The sequence below is a fragment of the Bombus vancouverensis genome, unplaced genomic scaffold, assembly GCF_051014615.1.
Source record: "Bombus vancouverensis nearcticus unplaced genomic scaffold, iyBomVanc1_principal scaffold0057, whole genome shotgun sequence".
Taxonomy (NCBI): Eukaryota; Metazoa; Arthropoda; class Insecta; order Hymenoptera; family Apidae; genus Bombus; species Bombus vancouverensis.
This window is the reverse complement of record NW_027468948.1, coordinates 158,080-174,167: the sequence shown is the minus strand read 5'-3', so window position 1 is coordinate 174,167 and position 16,088 is coordinate 158,080. Positions and strand designations below refer to the sequence as shown.

General features: G+C 38.9%; 1 protein-coding gene across 1 annotated transcript; it reads left to right on the top strand.

Moving 5' to 3' along the window:
- The first annotated feature begins 6,983 nt into the window (after positions 1–6,983).
- On the top strand, positions 6,984–8,720 carry LOC143304829 (omega-amidase NIT2-A-like). The gene is made up of 4 exons (XM_076627317.1): positions 6,984–7,135; positions 7,537–7,705; positions 7,980–8,213; positions 8,365–8,720. Exons 1-3 carry the CDS (start codon positions 7,052–7,054, stop codon positions 8,111–8,113), a joined length of 387 nt encoding a protein of 128 aa, XP_076483432.1. The 5' UTR covers positions 6,984–7,051; the 3' UTR covers positions 8,114–8,213; positions 8,365–8,720.
- The last annotated feature ends 7,368 nt before the right edge of the window (positions 8,721–16,088 follow it).

The following is a 16,088-nucleotide window of genomic DNA, read 5'->3' as shown; positions in this document are numbered from 1 at the left end:
ACAAATTTTTATTTATAAAAAATGAAACTGTGTTTATATATTCTTTATCATGATGCTATTTCTTATTACCATGTCGACATTTTTTAAAATTCATTTTGTTATCTCTACGCAATATGAAAATTCATATACTGCTTAATATTTTTTACATATTATCCATCCACCGCATGATATCTCCTGAAAAATCAAAATATTAATGTTATATTATTACAATGCTTCTTAAATTTCAATTTTTGACAAATTTGAAATCCAATATATTTTGCACAATTGTTATTTATCAAAAAATTCTAAGTTAGTAACTTTCTTTTCAAATGGCAAATAACATATACTTTGACTTACCTGTAAGTTTTTGTTCCTAATCATCATTTCCTCTTATAGAACATCATTATTGATCTTATAATTACTACCGGTGTCATAGATATTGTAGTGGCTACAACTGAATTAATAGAAAATGATAAATAACTGTGTATAACACTAACACATAACTGTGTATAACAATGACACATAACTTTTACTTACATATCAGTCGATAAGGGATTACTGTGATATCCTGTTGATGTTTCTTAAGGCACTTGATTAGGTGTGATACGGTATCATTCCTTATGGTATACTGTAGATAAGTATTTTAGAAAATGACAAGAATAAATCTAAATTATTCAGAGGTTCCAGTTTCGGCTTAGACATAAATACAGGACCATTTGCAAAGAAGGAAGGGTGCGTTTCTACAGCCTCGTTATAGTAACGAATACCAATATATAGTAATGAATACCAATCTCTGAATTACTGGTTACTAAACATAAATATCCTATAAAATTTAATATATTTCTTTAATTTTTAATACATACATGAGTTAGTAGTTCTAAATTATGAATCATCCTACCTGTGATATTACACTTTTCCTTATAATATCATCACTCAAGTGAACAACATTAAGATCATGTAAACCATGTCATCCTATCTTACTGTGAAGATACTTAGTTATGTTATCTAACATTATAAAAATATCATCAAATTCAAGTCCTTTTATTCACATCACATGGCCACGACGATCTGGTTCTTCGTTATATAATGTTCTAAAATTTGTCGTACATATAGGATGTATAAACCGTGATATCAAGGTATCAGTTCTTCCTTCCCAAGGGACAGTTTCATTAAAATTCTGATAGAATTAAAAATTAATTATTAATATTCTAACAATCATATATGTTAAATACATTATAGTCAACGATATATACCTGAGCGAATGTAGGGGTGATTCCTTGATAATTATAAATGTCATCAGCCCACATCATTGTGCCACTTCTTTGTACTCCAGCCTCTAGATTAACAGCCTAAACAAACATACAAAATTTTATAGAAGCTGTACAAAATATAGTATATATGCGCAATATTGAAGCGTTCAAGGGGATATAAAGGTAATGTACATCACATACACGTGTACTCTCATGCAACAAAATACAATTAGATTTAATAGTATAAGCTCTTTTATTCATCATAATAGATTGGAAATTTAAGTGTCTTACGAGGGTGAGTAAAAAGTTACCCGCTCTGTCGGTATAGAATTTATTTTAAGCAATTGTCAAAAAAGACATACATCATTTTTTGACATAATCACTCAATTTCTGTATACACTTTGTCCATTTGCTGAAGGACCTTCGTATTTTCTCATTAAAAAATGTTTTGGGCTGAGCTGCGAACCACGAATGCATCGTCGTCTTCACCTTTCCATCAGCTTTCTCGGCATCCATCTCGCACAAACTTTTTAAAACCCAAATCTGTCGTGCACTATTGCATAAGCAGAGCCGTGGCTGATTTGCAAATGATTTGCCACATTATCCAGCGTCACTCGTCTATTCCATAGAGCATAAGTTCATGAGCACGTTCAATGTTGTCATCGTGGATGTGGACGGGCGTCCAGCTGTTTTTTCATAACACTTGTGCGATCTTCTTTGAACTTTTGTGCCCATTCAAACACACTTCGTGACAAAACACTTTCTCCATAATGTGCATTAAATCTTTGATAAATATAGGCATCAAATATAACCTCCGACCACAAGAAACGAATCACAGCATCCTGCACTGTTTTCCTGCAAATCACCATTGCAAAGCGCTATTACTCGCGCAACGGTCACAAACGAATCGACGTAACACAATGAAACCTACGCAGCAGCACTGAACAGATATTGACGTCATACGAAGAGTGCAGATGGATCAGTACGGTCGACAGAAGTTTTAACTATCTGGAGTGCGGATAAATTTTTACCGAGAGTCGTATAGGAATCTATAATCTGTAAGTACACCTTTGGCTGAATGGAAATTTCTCTTACATATAGTCAAAAATGCAGAAACAGTGTATTGAATTGGAAAGTGATAAAAAATAAGTGAAGTTTCAAGGTTGCATGTGATTGCATGAGTACACAGGACGTTTTTAGCGAATAAAAAATAATTTTGAAAGACACGAGACTTATCTTGTATTTTATGCACTCTCTGTGTCCGAATTTCCAGAAGCTCTCTATCTTATGAAGTGTTTTAGATTAGCCGGAAAATTTTGTATGTACATACAAGAAGTATACGATCTAAGTGGAATATTCCATTATTCTCTTGATACAACAGAAACGAAATTTACAGAACTTCTCAGAAAGTTGGTTTATTATTACCAAATTAATAGAATTAATATACGTTTATCATCTTTACATACCTAAGTCGTGGAGGTTTATCGTGCGTAAAAAATTAGTGTCGTTTCAAAGTTACATTTCGTACATTTTAAGCCTATAATTTGTAACGTACAAAACAATGTAAGTTTGAGCTGTTTCTTATCTCCACAATAAGAAAATCCAACTTTACGTTTTTTACACAATGATATTTATGGAACAGTAATATCATATTATTCCATCGCTTGGAGAATGAAGTCAAGGTACGATGTGACCCTAGTGTAAACGCTGGGATAGCCAGCTGTGCCGCACTTATAAGCGTAAGACGCAATACCTATTAAATACGAGGTTAATTCATGTTGTATCAGCAGTGGTCCGCCGCGGTCAGCCTGAAAGGATCGTTAAATTTTTAATCAAAGATACTGAAATATATCGATCGAATTGTATTGAAATTATACTTATATACAGTAATAATCTTCTATTGATTTGTGTATTGAAATACTCCAATTTATAATGTACATGTTATATGTATTTTGAGCAAAACTAAGATTAGAAGGAAATTAGATTAAATACCACAATGAGGTGTGAGAAGTGGGCAAGATTATTAAATTGTGTTTATCTATTATTTCTAATGTTTAAGACGTCGATTTGATGTTAATTCGAATTAACGTGTCTTCAGATACCGTATAGTTTGTAGTAACTCTGTAACTTAATTACCGTACAAGAATCCTCTCCACCCTGAGCATGTTCGGCGCATATTATACCATCAGTGATATCAGGTGCATTAGGAAATTTGGAATAAGCTATTTTGCATTCGGCGTTCTTAATCACTGGCATTTGTACTTCCATTAATGCATTACGTCGTGGTCGTCCTACGAAGAAAATAAGAAAGATATTTAAGACTGGAACTGTTTAATTTTATTATAAAATTGATATCACTTACTATATCTTAATGCTCCCCATCCAGCAACAAGGGGGTTATAGCCGACGAAGTTGCTCTTTCGTAGGGGCTCTTTCGTACAACTGGGATATACGTACCCTGAAAAATAAAAGAATAAATGAAAATGCAGGAAACGAATGACCAAAAATATGAGAAAGAATTGTACATGCTTTATGACACAATATATGTGTACAGTAAGAAATTTCAGGATATGATACTTCAGTAATACTCAATAGCATATATATATATATATATATATATTTGAGGACTTACTCGAAAATGGCAATTCCTCCACCAATCTAAGAATGGCAATATTATGATTGTGTATGTTTTCTATTCCATCCATATGTGCATAATGTGCTGCGGTCAAAACATGCCTAGCCGATATCAGGGAACCTCCGCACTTCCATAGTGGTTTGTCTGGGTTTCGGGGATTACGAAAACCTAATGCAGCGATCCATGGCCAAGCGCCTAAAATGCAATAGTCATAGTTGTGAATATACATAATTTTTTCTCACATAACGAGTAACAACGATTATTACCTATTCGATATTCGATCATACAGCAGACGATAAGTACATACGTACAAATACTCTGAAATACAGATTTGATAAAGACAGAAATTAAATTTTTATTCCAGTGGAATGCAAATTATCAAATAATTCTATATAATTTCTATTTGAACTATACTGAACTATAAAGTTCAAACGTGTAATTTCTGCCCTAACAGTTTTTGATCTCTATCCATATTATTACTCCTATATCAATTCTTTATTTCAAGCAAAAAGATACTCTTCCTAACATGAAGTAAAAGAAAGAAATAATTCAAGTTAATAAGTAAAGTTACTACCGATGAAATCATAGCATTATTATTTAGTCTAATTGAAATGTACATTGATGTGCTGTTTAATGCCTTTAAAGTTCATTCTTTGCAGTAAATGGCTTATTATTAATCGGAAAGAAAGACATAAAACGTACCAAGTTCAGCTGGTTTACCATCGACCACCCTGGTATGAGAGACGTTGCTAAAACCACAGTATGGTGGTCGCAAAGCCTTATACTTGTACACAGTTTTTATTAAAATTTCTCTCTTCTCTTTGTTTGGATCGTTCGGACAGCAAACGATCGTAACATTGCCCTGGTATCTGCACACTGATCGTCTATAAAAATCGGTGGCTGTACGGTACTGTATCTGCCATATTTCTTGCAGAGGTTTACATTTTCTGTAGTCAAGGCACCTGCCTTCTTGATTGTCCGGTGTGGTACATTCTGGATCAAACAATTTTAAAACATTTATACAGTTCAAAGATGCGTAAGAAAGCGACACCGATTACTCAACTTTCGAAGTAAAAAGCCGATCAAGTCCACCGGATTGCCCTACAGACACGTATTAATCCGTAAGAGTTAGTCATCATGTTGATAATAATTATCTAAAGAAACTTTTCACGTGAAAATATAAAATTTTAATTGATTAGATATTGTGTTAGCCATACTTAAGAAAGAAAATGAAAATGAATGAAATGAAAGAAAAGGACTACCTTCAACCTCATTTTTTAAATAAACACTTTGTCAGTTTTGCGGTAAATAAATTCTTAGGAATTCAGGACAGTTTTTAGTGAATCATTTTGTTTCGACCGTTCGCGGAGAGACGCGATCGCGAAATAGCACGTCAACGAGAATTGTAAGTTCCCGTTACGATTAAATAATCGACGCCACGAACTGATCGATCCCCTTATTTCGATTATGATAATAAGGGTAGTTCAATGAAATTCCACAGAATTAACACAAATAAATTAATGTTTATTTCAACAACTTATTAACTAGAAAGATATAAAAGGAACAAAAAAAATGTAACTGCGTTTTGGTTGATAAGTAATGCGCGACATACCACATGTGTTGACGGTTCGACTTCTCGAAAAGTTCTGAACGCCTTTCGATTTTTTTCGTTTTTTCTGGAAGGCGACCCCCACTACGTTCGGATCACGCCACATTCTTTTACTGCGAGGTAAAATACGGGCCACGAGTCGACGTTTCTGGAAGTCGCCCTGCTTAATGAACCATGCGCTTGCCATTACAATGTTTGTTTGCCGGGCAGACGCGACGATCCGTCTGCGACATTATAGTGCCGCGATCGATAGTTAAGAATATGACCTATGGTAAGCCGCATGGCGTAACATTCTCCCCCCGTTGAGAGGGTACCGATCAAACTAGCGAGGTGTGGTTGAAGTTCCCATCTTATTTCGTCTCGGTGGCTAGTTGTTCGGGTTTCTCGAGATCGGGTTGAATTGGCAGTGGGACAAGCCTTTTGACGCCCCGATCCAAAATGCTCTTTGCCGTCTGAACTGTAGCTGTCCGGATGACACCATCGGCGCCTGGATGAACCTTGATAACTCGGCCCAGAGGCCAATGCATGGAGGGAACGTTGTCCTCTCTGAGGATGACGATTGTGCCCTTTTGGATGCTGTGTCCACCCTTGCTCCATTTATTGCGGTTGGTTAGCTCGTTCAAATACTCCTTATGCTAGCGGTTCCAAAAATGTTGTTTAAGCTGTTGGATATGCTGCCATTTGGAGAGTCGGTTCGATGGAATGTCTCTGAAATCTCGATCACGTAAGCACATTAATGAATCGCCAATGAGGAAATGTCCGGGAGTGAGGGCTAGGAGATCATTTGGATCGGTGGAGATAGGAGTTAGCGGGCGGGAATTGAGGACTGCTTCTATTTCTATGATAAGAGTATTACGGTGTTAAGCTCATATGTTTCTGTTTCTCCACTCGCGCTGCGCCATAATATCCTTTGATATTTCCGATCCTCTGGTCGTACGAGGAATTGCCGATACATTTTCTCGATGTCGCCAGTGAGTACGTACTGATGAGCGCGGAATCTAATTAATATACAAAATAAATTGTGAATTGATTCGAGAATATAGGATTTCCCCATTTTCATGATTATCGTGATTTTTGTATAAATATATTTTTTAACATACTAATAATTAGGTACTTATAAATTAGTATTATCAATTATTTTGCATTTATAATTCCGCCTCTAGTATAAGTATTAATTGAAAACTAACTTTATGTTTCAAAGAGTACTAGCAAAGTCGTTGAGTAACAAGCCACTGATGCTAACACAAATAGCATTGTCGTAATTAAATATTTCTAAATATTCATTTTTCATTTTGGACCTGTAGAAACAATTTATTATATATACTATTAGCTAAGTAATTGCATATTTAATTAAGTCGAAATATAAAACTTAGTTATTTTAATAATTTAAAAATAAAAAACTGACAAACATTTCAATTTAATTTATGGTTGGAACAAAAGACAGTTATTTTTCATTAATTGAAATATTGCAATGCAGAGTACTTTCCAAAATACGCCGAGAGTATTCCTGATGGTGAAACGAGCGTTGCTTCATCGAACGCAGCTAAAGAAAACAACATCTATGTAGTTGGTGGTACGATGCCTGAAATAGAGGGCGATAAATTGTACAATACCTCTACTATTTGGGGTCCCGATGGAACTTTGATAGCAAAACACCGAAAGGTAAGTAATATATTCCTTTATGGCTTTGAATTTGAAAATATCGGGGTGAAGAAAGTGACTCTATCTAGGAATAATTTAGGAATATACATATGTACATACGTATACTATAACCAATTCTATAATTTGCGGTTTATAAAATACGTTATGATACGGGAAACGCCCATTTTTGTTGTAATGTGTTTGTTGTTGTATAAATTTTTCACATACTTAAAATATTATTATACTTATTTTTTCTCCTTTTTAAACATTATTAAATGATAAGATTTTTTAATAAAAGAAAGTGATAAAAACGCTGTCAGTTATTAAATAAAAAATAATTAAAGTTTAGGAGTTGGTAACTTTGATATTAAATTACAAAAGTTGCAGCAATATAATTAGCGACCACATTTTTATGTTATTAGGTACATCTATTCGACATCGACATTCCTAATAAGATTACTTTTCGAGAGAGTGATTCACTCAGTCCTGGTAACTCCCTAACGACGTTCGATGTGAAGGGCTGCAAAATAGGTATTGGCATTTGCTATGATATTAGATTCGAGGAAATGGCACGCATTTATCGGAACAAAGGTACAGTAACTTAATCGATCAATACTTAACTAGCAAAAAATTAAATATCTTTCTTAAATATATTCTATATAAAATTAATATAATCTGTAACTCTGTATAAAAAGAAGCTTAATTTAAAAAACCAGTATATTTGCTGAAAATGAAACAAATAAAAGAATTAAAAGCACAATAAGAGGACTGTCCTCGCATATTCAGAAATGATGGAATGTGAACCGTGCAACTACGAAGTTAATTGGTATTCGGTGGCTTCATATTTCCTGCTTCTCTGGGTTAGGTTGCCAAATGCTGATATATCCAGCGGCATTCAATATGACCACTGGACCACTGCACTGGTCATTACTTCAGCGTTTCAGAGCGAATGATAATCAATTATACGTTGCCTGCATATCACCGGCTCGTGTTCCTTAAGCAAGTTACGTCGCATGGGGACATACACAGTTGACCAATCCCTGAGGAAAGATTCTTTACGATTTGGAAACTCAAGAGAATATGGCAGTCACCGATATCGGTAATTTACAGCTTAAAATTAAAAGCGAGAGATCCATGATGTAATTAATTTTTAGTCTCGTTAATTTATCGATTTAGCCATCTTCCTTTGTATTTGTTGAATTTATTAGTAAGCATTACTTATTACTTCGTATGTTTCTTTTTTCTATCAGATCTAAAAGTTGTTGAGGAAGTAAGGGCTCGGATACCTACATTTTCTCAGAGACGTACAGATTTGTACGACACTGTCTGTAAGAAGGAGTAACTCTACACTAAAACAGAAAATGTTTTTTTATAATATTTCTACTACGATATCCTTTTTTTGTGAATTATTACTAATTTCTTATCATTTGTACTAAATGAATGACTCAATTAAGAAAACTAAAACGTTATAAATAATAATCTGTATATCTTGTGTATCAACATGTAATTGGATATTATAATAATATAGGAATGCTATAATAATATAGGATAATAATATAGGAGAATAATAATATAGAAAAAAATACATGCTTTTAAACACCTTTAATATCGATCACATAAATTGTTATAATTCACAATGATTACGCATACATAAAAGACCCCTTGATAGTAAAATTTACGATCAAAAGGCAATTACGTATCGTTTAACAACATTTAATTTATAACACCTTTTAAACATTTAGACAGATTAACACATAACACTTCTTATATATAAACATCAATTCGAAGTTATCAGCTTGGAGAAATTGGTCGATTAATACCTGTAGATTGTCTGTCTCGATGAAAGAATTAAAGAGAGCAAAAACATGATAATGCCGCTAATATAATATTCCTTCTTTCTTGTATCTGTCTGCCTCTCAGGTCGTTTTACTAATTACAATAAGTAATTTCGACTTCTTTGCGCTCTCTTTTAACGCATTCGAGACCGAAAGAAATTCATATCAGTCAGTAGGCAAGGGTATAATATACATATTTTATATATAACTTATGTAGTAATGTATATATCATGTTAATTTCATATTTTTTTCAATATAGAATTATTATATATATATGTCGGAGAAGCAGGGGGGATAGGGTTGTCGGTGTTTGAGGAGTCTTCATTGAAGGTAGCCATCGTTGCGGTGTAACGAAGATACGATTTATTGACACAGGTATGAATAACACAGGTTTGACAATTTATCACGGCGCTGAGACGTCCGCGACACTAGTGACAGTGATCCCAGGTTCAATAACGAATCCGCGGTCAACGGGATGACAGATAGGCGTTCTCGCTGAATCTAAGTCTGACTCGTAAACGATAATTGCTGAGCGTAAAGACGTTACTCTTTGGTCGACGGGAGCGCGTCAAAGAATGCGCGTCCCGTCCCGATGATTCCACAGAGGAAAAACTATACTGGGGTGTGTCTAAGGACACGAGATCATCGGATTCGTCGAGGAAAGCCTTCGTTTAGGAAGTAAGGGAAATTGACGTTGCTGCTAATTGGTCAATCTCCATATCGGTGGTTAGAAAAAGATGCTAGCCGCCCTCGAGGGAAAGTTGCTAGTGGGAGACGCCGCTCGTTGAAAAATATGTCTCCCCTATCTTCCCGTAGTTGGGACAAAGACTGTTTGTCTGTTTGAAGGACTTTAGTTAACTAAACCTTAAGATTTATAACGGGCCCTCGGGCTAGCCGAACATGTACTGCGGAGACGCATCGACATCTGGCAATCATCTTACTCGAAGAATAGGGTCTGCGTGTGGCGAGCCACGGGACAGAAACCGTTGGAATGTTTACTGTCGCGTGTCGCCACGAATATTTCTTTTAAGGAGAGCTATAGAATTATTCCATATGTTTGTTGGGCAAAGCGTTCATCCCTTGACCGCGGCTACGTTCGGCGACTGACTGTCGCCTCGAGCCCAAGCTCATTATCACAACTCTCCAACAATTACAATCGGATTGAATAACTACAATTGTTCAATTACAGACTCCGGTGTTCTTTCATCTCCGACATATATATATTTTTTACATTTGTAGTTGCGCACAGATTTTATTAAAGAAAAGTGTTAACAATGTGTTTTCATGATTTATTTCTCGCGACTGACTTCCATTAATCCCTAATATTCCTGTCGCTATACGCGTGTAAATCTAACATGGCTGCTCATAAATGTCATCAGTAAAGTTATAGTGACGGGTCTTTAGTTTTCCTTAATATCGAAGTAATTTTCCGTCTGCCGCTCGTTTTTCCTTATTCTACCGCAATTAGAACATTTATTTATTAATATTGCTTTAAAGTGACAAAAGTATTGTTCGTGTGAATATACGTATATATATATATATATATATATATATATATATATATATATATATGTCGGATCAGGATTCGAATTTTGGGCGCGCGACGACTCTTCATGTGGACTAGCCATCGTTTCACAAAGCCGAGATTTTATTTACACGTATATACAGGTCTATCACTAAGCTTAACAAATAATAAGTACAACTAATAATAAGTCTAACAAACACTAAGCCTAATGAATAATACGATCTACGAATAATTAAATTAAATAATACTATTAGCAATGTTTGAGTTCAAACGAATCCACGGTCACCGGGATAACTCCTTACTAAGCGAAACTAACTTAGACGCAAATGCGATCCTCGAAAACGCTCGATGTATCACTCTCCAAGGCAATCGCAAGAATGCCAGCCTCGTGGAGATTTTTCTCCCTGTACGATTGCATTTTGTTTTCTATACCCGTTTGGAAGCATCGAGAAGGTTCCAAACGCCGTTGCTAGGCACACTCGTTGGAAGCATCGAGAAAGTTCCAAACGCCGTTGCTAGGCAGTTTCTGCCTGGAGTTTTGATTACTAATACAATGTATGTCCCATTGCATCGGCACCTCCGAGGCAATATCACACGTGGCTCGGCCCGCTCTCGAGGCCGCATGCCGCCACAACCACATTTCTCGGAAAACACATACAACCACTCCAGACCTCCGTTAGATAAAACATCCATCCCGTGACCGTGGCTACGTTCAGCGACCGATTGTCACCTCGAACCCAATCTCGCTTATTACAAATCTTAAACAATTACAACTATAATAAAATCTAGGCCAAGGTACTAGAGGATGTTCCCAAAATTTCCAAGGAAGGGCTTCGGCTTTCCTTTCATCTCCGACACGGCCATCCTGACTATCACACGTCCTCGGGTGTACCTTCGTTAACAAAACAAAAGGAAACAAGATTAGTGTCATTGTGATTAGCATTCAAAGTGCCAGTTGCATTCTGCGTGCTTTTAGTCGGGTCGTAATGACATGACGGACCATTCTCGATTTCACACCCAAATGGGTCTCATCCTTCGAATCGCACATACTCTCAAAGTTCGTTACATAACCAGCTTCGTAACACGATCGCTGTCAACACTAGACCGCCTCCAGCCTCGTGACATTGTCACTGTCGGTACTAGACCAGCTCCAGCTTCGTGACATCGTCGCTGTCGGTACTAGACCAGCTCCAAATCCGTGACATTGTCGCTGTCGGTACTAGACCAGCTCCAACCTCGTGACATTGTCGCTATCGGTACTAAACCAGCTCCAACCTCGTGGCATTGTCGCTGTCGGTACTAAACCGGCTCCCAGCTTCGTGACATCGTCGCTGTCGGTACTAAACCGGCTCCCAGCTTCGTGACATCGTCGCTGTCGGTACTAAACCGGCTCCCAGCTTCGTGACATCGTCGCTGTCGGTACTAAACCGGCTCCCAGCTTCGTGACATCGTCGCTGTCGGTACTAAACCGGCTCCCAGCTTCGTGACATCGTCACTCCCAGTGCCTGACCGCACTGAACTCCGTCCCATGGCCGCACCTGGGCTCATATAATTCTACGATCCTCTGGGATCGGGGTACTCACATCGCCATGGTCACTGTTCTCGTCATCACAACAGACATCCAACTCCGCAGGAATGCGACTATCCGGCATTTTCCTTAACCTGTCATGACTGTACTTGTATGACCTTTTCCCATCCAGTGTTTTCAAGGTATATCGGTCTCCTCCCAGGACCTCCGATATCACAAACGGACCCCTGAATTTTGGATCCAATTTTGTCTGGTTCCTTTCTTCATTTTGGCGTAGTACCAAATCACCAGGATTAAACCTAACTACTTTAGCTTTGGTTTTATCGAATCTCTCTTTGTCATACCTAGCACTAGTTTCCATCTCTTTTATTGCCTGTTGTCTTACACTGGAGATATCTATTTCTTTTTCCTCGATGTTATCAGGTAGTAATAAGTCATACGGTCTTGCTGCTCTACCAATCAATAACTCTAAAGGACTCGATTTGGTTACGCGGTTGATGGTGCAATTCAAAGCCAATTGCATCTCCCCGATCGCGTCTTGCCATGAACGCCCGGTCGTTTCTACCGTTGTGAACATATTTTTTAACGTGCTCATAACACGTTCTACTTGCCCATTGGCCCTACTTGCACCGATCGCGATCAAATGAACTTTGATTTGTTTGCTTGCACAGAATTCTTGAAATTCCCGGCCCGTGAAACATCTACCCTGATCTGCTATTATCCGACAGGGACTACCGAACAAAAACACGGCGGACTTAAGTGCCTTGATAACGCTAAGCGAATCCAATTTGCGTGTGTGATGTAAGTGCACGAATTTCGTAAAGGCATCGATCAAGACGACGACATACTCTTTCGAGTCATTCTTGCCACTCAGCTTGCCCGTTATGTCCATGTGCACCGTATGCCACGGTATGCCGGTCTTAGGTATAGGATGCAGTTCAGCCTGTATTTTACCTGAACTAGCCTTCGAAACTCTACAAGCATGGCAGTTCTCGACAAATTTGCGAACATACTTCGCCATTCCCTCGAACCAATAATACTCATAGAGCTTCTCGAGCGTTTTATCCCATCCTAAGTGCATAATTGACTGATGCACATGGTTGATGACGGACCATCTAAAACCTCTCGGAACAATGGGTAAGCAAAGGGTTCTGCCCTTTCGTTGTATTTTACGGTAAAGTGTACCGGATCGCAGTTCGTAGGTATTCGCGATATCTTCCGCGAGCTCTTCGTTCTGTAATTTATTAACGATTTCGGAGATTTGCGGATCGCGACGTTGTTCCGCTAATAGCCAGTCTTCGGAGATCTCGGCCAGATTAATCTCTTTCTCTGCGACCTTGTCTATCATACGGCGATTCAAGTCTACGGGGTTTCGCGAAAAGAAATCTACGTGGGCCATTCGTTTACCCTCTCGATACATGATGTCAAAATCGAATGTTTGCAAATAAGCCCACCACCTATAAACCCGGTCGTTTAAGTTTACTTTGTTGCTGGAGGCTTTCAAAGAATTACAGTCCGTAACTACTAAGAATTTCCGTCCATGTAAGTAGTGTCGGAAATGCTTAACGGCGCTTACTACTGCTAGTGTCTCCAGCTCGTACGAATGATACCTAGATTCCGCGGGACTGGTCCTTTTACTATAATATTCGATGACTCTGTTTTCCTTTTCGACTCTATGCATTAAAATAGCTCCATACCCCTCCGAACTAGCGTCGGTATGTAGCTCTATGGGACGATTGGGATCAAATATCATTAACACCGGCGCGTCGGTCAGAACGGAAATTATCTGTTGTCTTATCTTTTCGTGCCTGTCCGTCCAAGTTATGTGCTTGTTACTAGAAGTGAGTGCGTACAAGGGTTTCATCACTTGCGAAAATTTAGGAATAAATTTTCGGAAGTAAGAGGCCAAACCTATAAACTGCCTAAGCTGTGTGACGGTCGACGGTGCAGGTAAAGAATTCAAAGCTTGTATTTTTCCCGGGTTTGGACGAACTTCTCCGTTACGAATTACATATCCCAAATAAAGTACCGACGTCTTCAGAAAAGAACATTTAGCGAAATTGAAAGAAAATCCGGCGTTTACGAGAGTGTTTAGTACAGTGTGCAACCTTTCTAGAGCTTGATCTATTGAGTCGGCGATTATTAGAACGTCGTCCAAATAAACAACGACATACGAATAAGCGAGGTCGCCTAAGGCCTTGAAAATGGCTCTCTGGAAAACGGCTGGTGCATTTTTCAACCCAAACGGCATCGTCACGTATTCGTATTGACCGTCGGGGGTAACGAACGCAGTATATTCCGTCGAGTTAGGGTGAATGGGGATCTGGTGAAATCCGCTAGCCATGTCCAGGCTAATGAAGTATCTCGCACTCTGCAATCTCGCGATTTGGTCAGCAATAAGGGGTAAGGGATACCGATCCGCGACCGTATTTTTATTCAGCGCTCGAAAGTCTACGCACAATCTGTCTGAGCCGTCCTTCTTCTTCACGAGTATTATAGGGCTCGCGAACGGCGAATTACTAGGTTTTACAATTTGTGCTTTAATTAACTCGTCTATCCTCTCGCGTACTATTCTTCGCTCTTCCACGCTAAGCCTGTAAGGGCTTCTCTGCACGGTGACGTTGGGATCGATTAGCCGTATTTCCAACTGGCCCGTACTGACGCGAGTACGCGGGAAACCCGTAATGAATGATTCTTTGAATTTTTCGAGAACAGAGATTAATCGATCTTTATAGTTACCGATCACATCAGTGTCAACCTCGTTAATGTTGACCGCATCTTCCGCGACTTTACCACAAGCGTTAACGACCTTTGTTTTACAAATAACGAGGCTATCTTGCGCGATATTTACGTCGAATCCCTGGCTCAAAATCTCGCGACCAATCATGATGTCGTATTTTAGGTAATCGTCAGCAAGGACATGAAAAACTATCTCCAATGTAAGACCGTTAATACAAACAGTGGACGAAATCTGAAGTGTACTCTTAGTACAAGTATTCCCGATCCCCCGCATCACTACCACGTCGGTTATTCTTTTACCCGAAAATTTCGAGGCTAGGGACTCTTTGATTAACGAACACTCGGCCCCAGAATCAAAGTAAAATGGATACGACTCACCCAGATGGCTTAATCTACCAGCCGGAGCTTCCACTACACAGGAGTCGATCCGGCGTTCGTCAATGGAATCGTAGTTTCTTTTCCGCGATGATGGGCAATTAGGCGCGATATGTCCCTCCTCGTGGCATTTGAAGCAGGTCACCTTTGACGATGCGGCTGGTCGTTTTTCCTTCGGGTTTCGTATATCCTGCTCCTTCCCCGTTTGTGTTTGCAGGCGACACTCCGTTCTCCTATGTCCGTGAGCACCACAGCGGTAGCACTTAATCCGAGGAACTGATAGCCTGCTTCGTTTAGCTTCAGGTTCCGTTAGTGAATTTCTTGGCGAAAATGTCGGCTGATCGTTGTAAGGGAGAATCCTCATTTCATCATGAAATTGGTCCTCCGTCCTGATATTATTCGCGAGCGTTAGTCGCCGAAAGCGTCGATCTTGTGAACTCAGTATATAAAGGGCGAGGGCATTGATCACTTCGGGCATCGTTAGATCTTGCAACTTCATCTGCAGCATGGAGCGGAGGCGACTATCGTACGCTCCCGGGGATTCAGTCTCCGACGGTCGTTCTCTGGATATCCTTATTAACGCCGAAGCGGCTGTCTCTCTGCCACCAAAACGCGAAAGAAATTGTTCCTTAAACGTTGGCCAGGTAAGCTTTCCACCGCGCACCATTTGTGAAAGCCAATGCGCAGCAGAACCCCTTAGGGCGCGATTTAGAGCGGAAAGTAACGCACTCTCTTGCATCGGGTGGTCTTTCAAAATCAGATCAGCATGAGAGCACCACGCGGATGGATCGGCGCCCGCGCCTTCGGGGTCAAAACGTGGTAACGTTGCATCCTTAGATTCCGTACTCGGTCGTTGCTCCCCCGGTTTGTGCGCTAGCGTCTGAATTAACTCGCGCATAAGGTCCATTTGCTCTTGTAGCACTTTAAACGGTTCTGATCCCACTTCTGATGTCGGATCAGGATTCGAATTTT

What these genes read in the sequence shown, in the direction of transcription:
- LOC143304829 (XM_076627317.1), top strand. Translation starts at nt 7,052, where the DNA reads ATGCCTGAAATAGAGGGCGATAAATTGTACAATACCTCTACTATTTGG. An exon ending in TGATAGCAAAACACCGAAAG is followed by an intron (nt 7,136 to 7,536) that starts GTAAGTAATATA and finishes TTATGTTATTAG; the next exon opens with GTACATCTATTCGACATCGA. An exon ending in ACGCATTTATCGGAACAAAG is followed by an intron (nt 7,706 to 7,979) that starts GTACAGTAACTT and finishes TCTCTGGGTTAG; the next exon opens with GTTGCCAAATGCTGATATAT.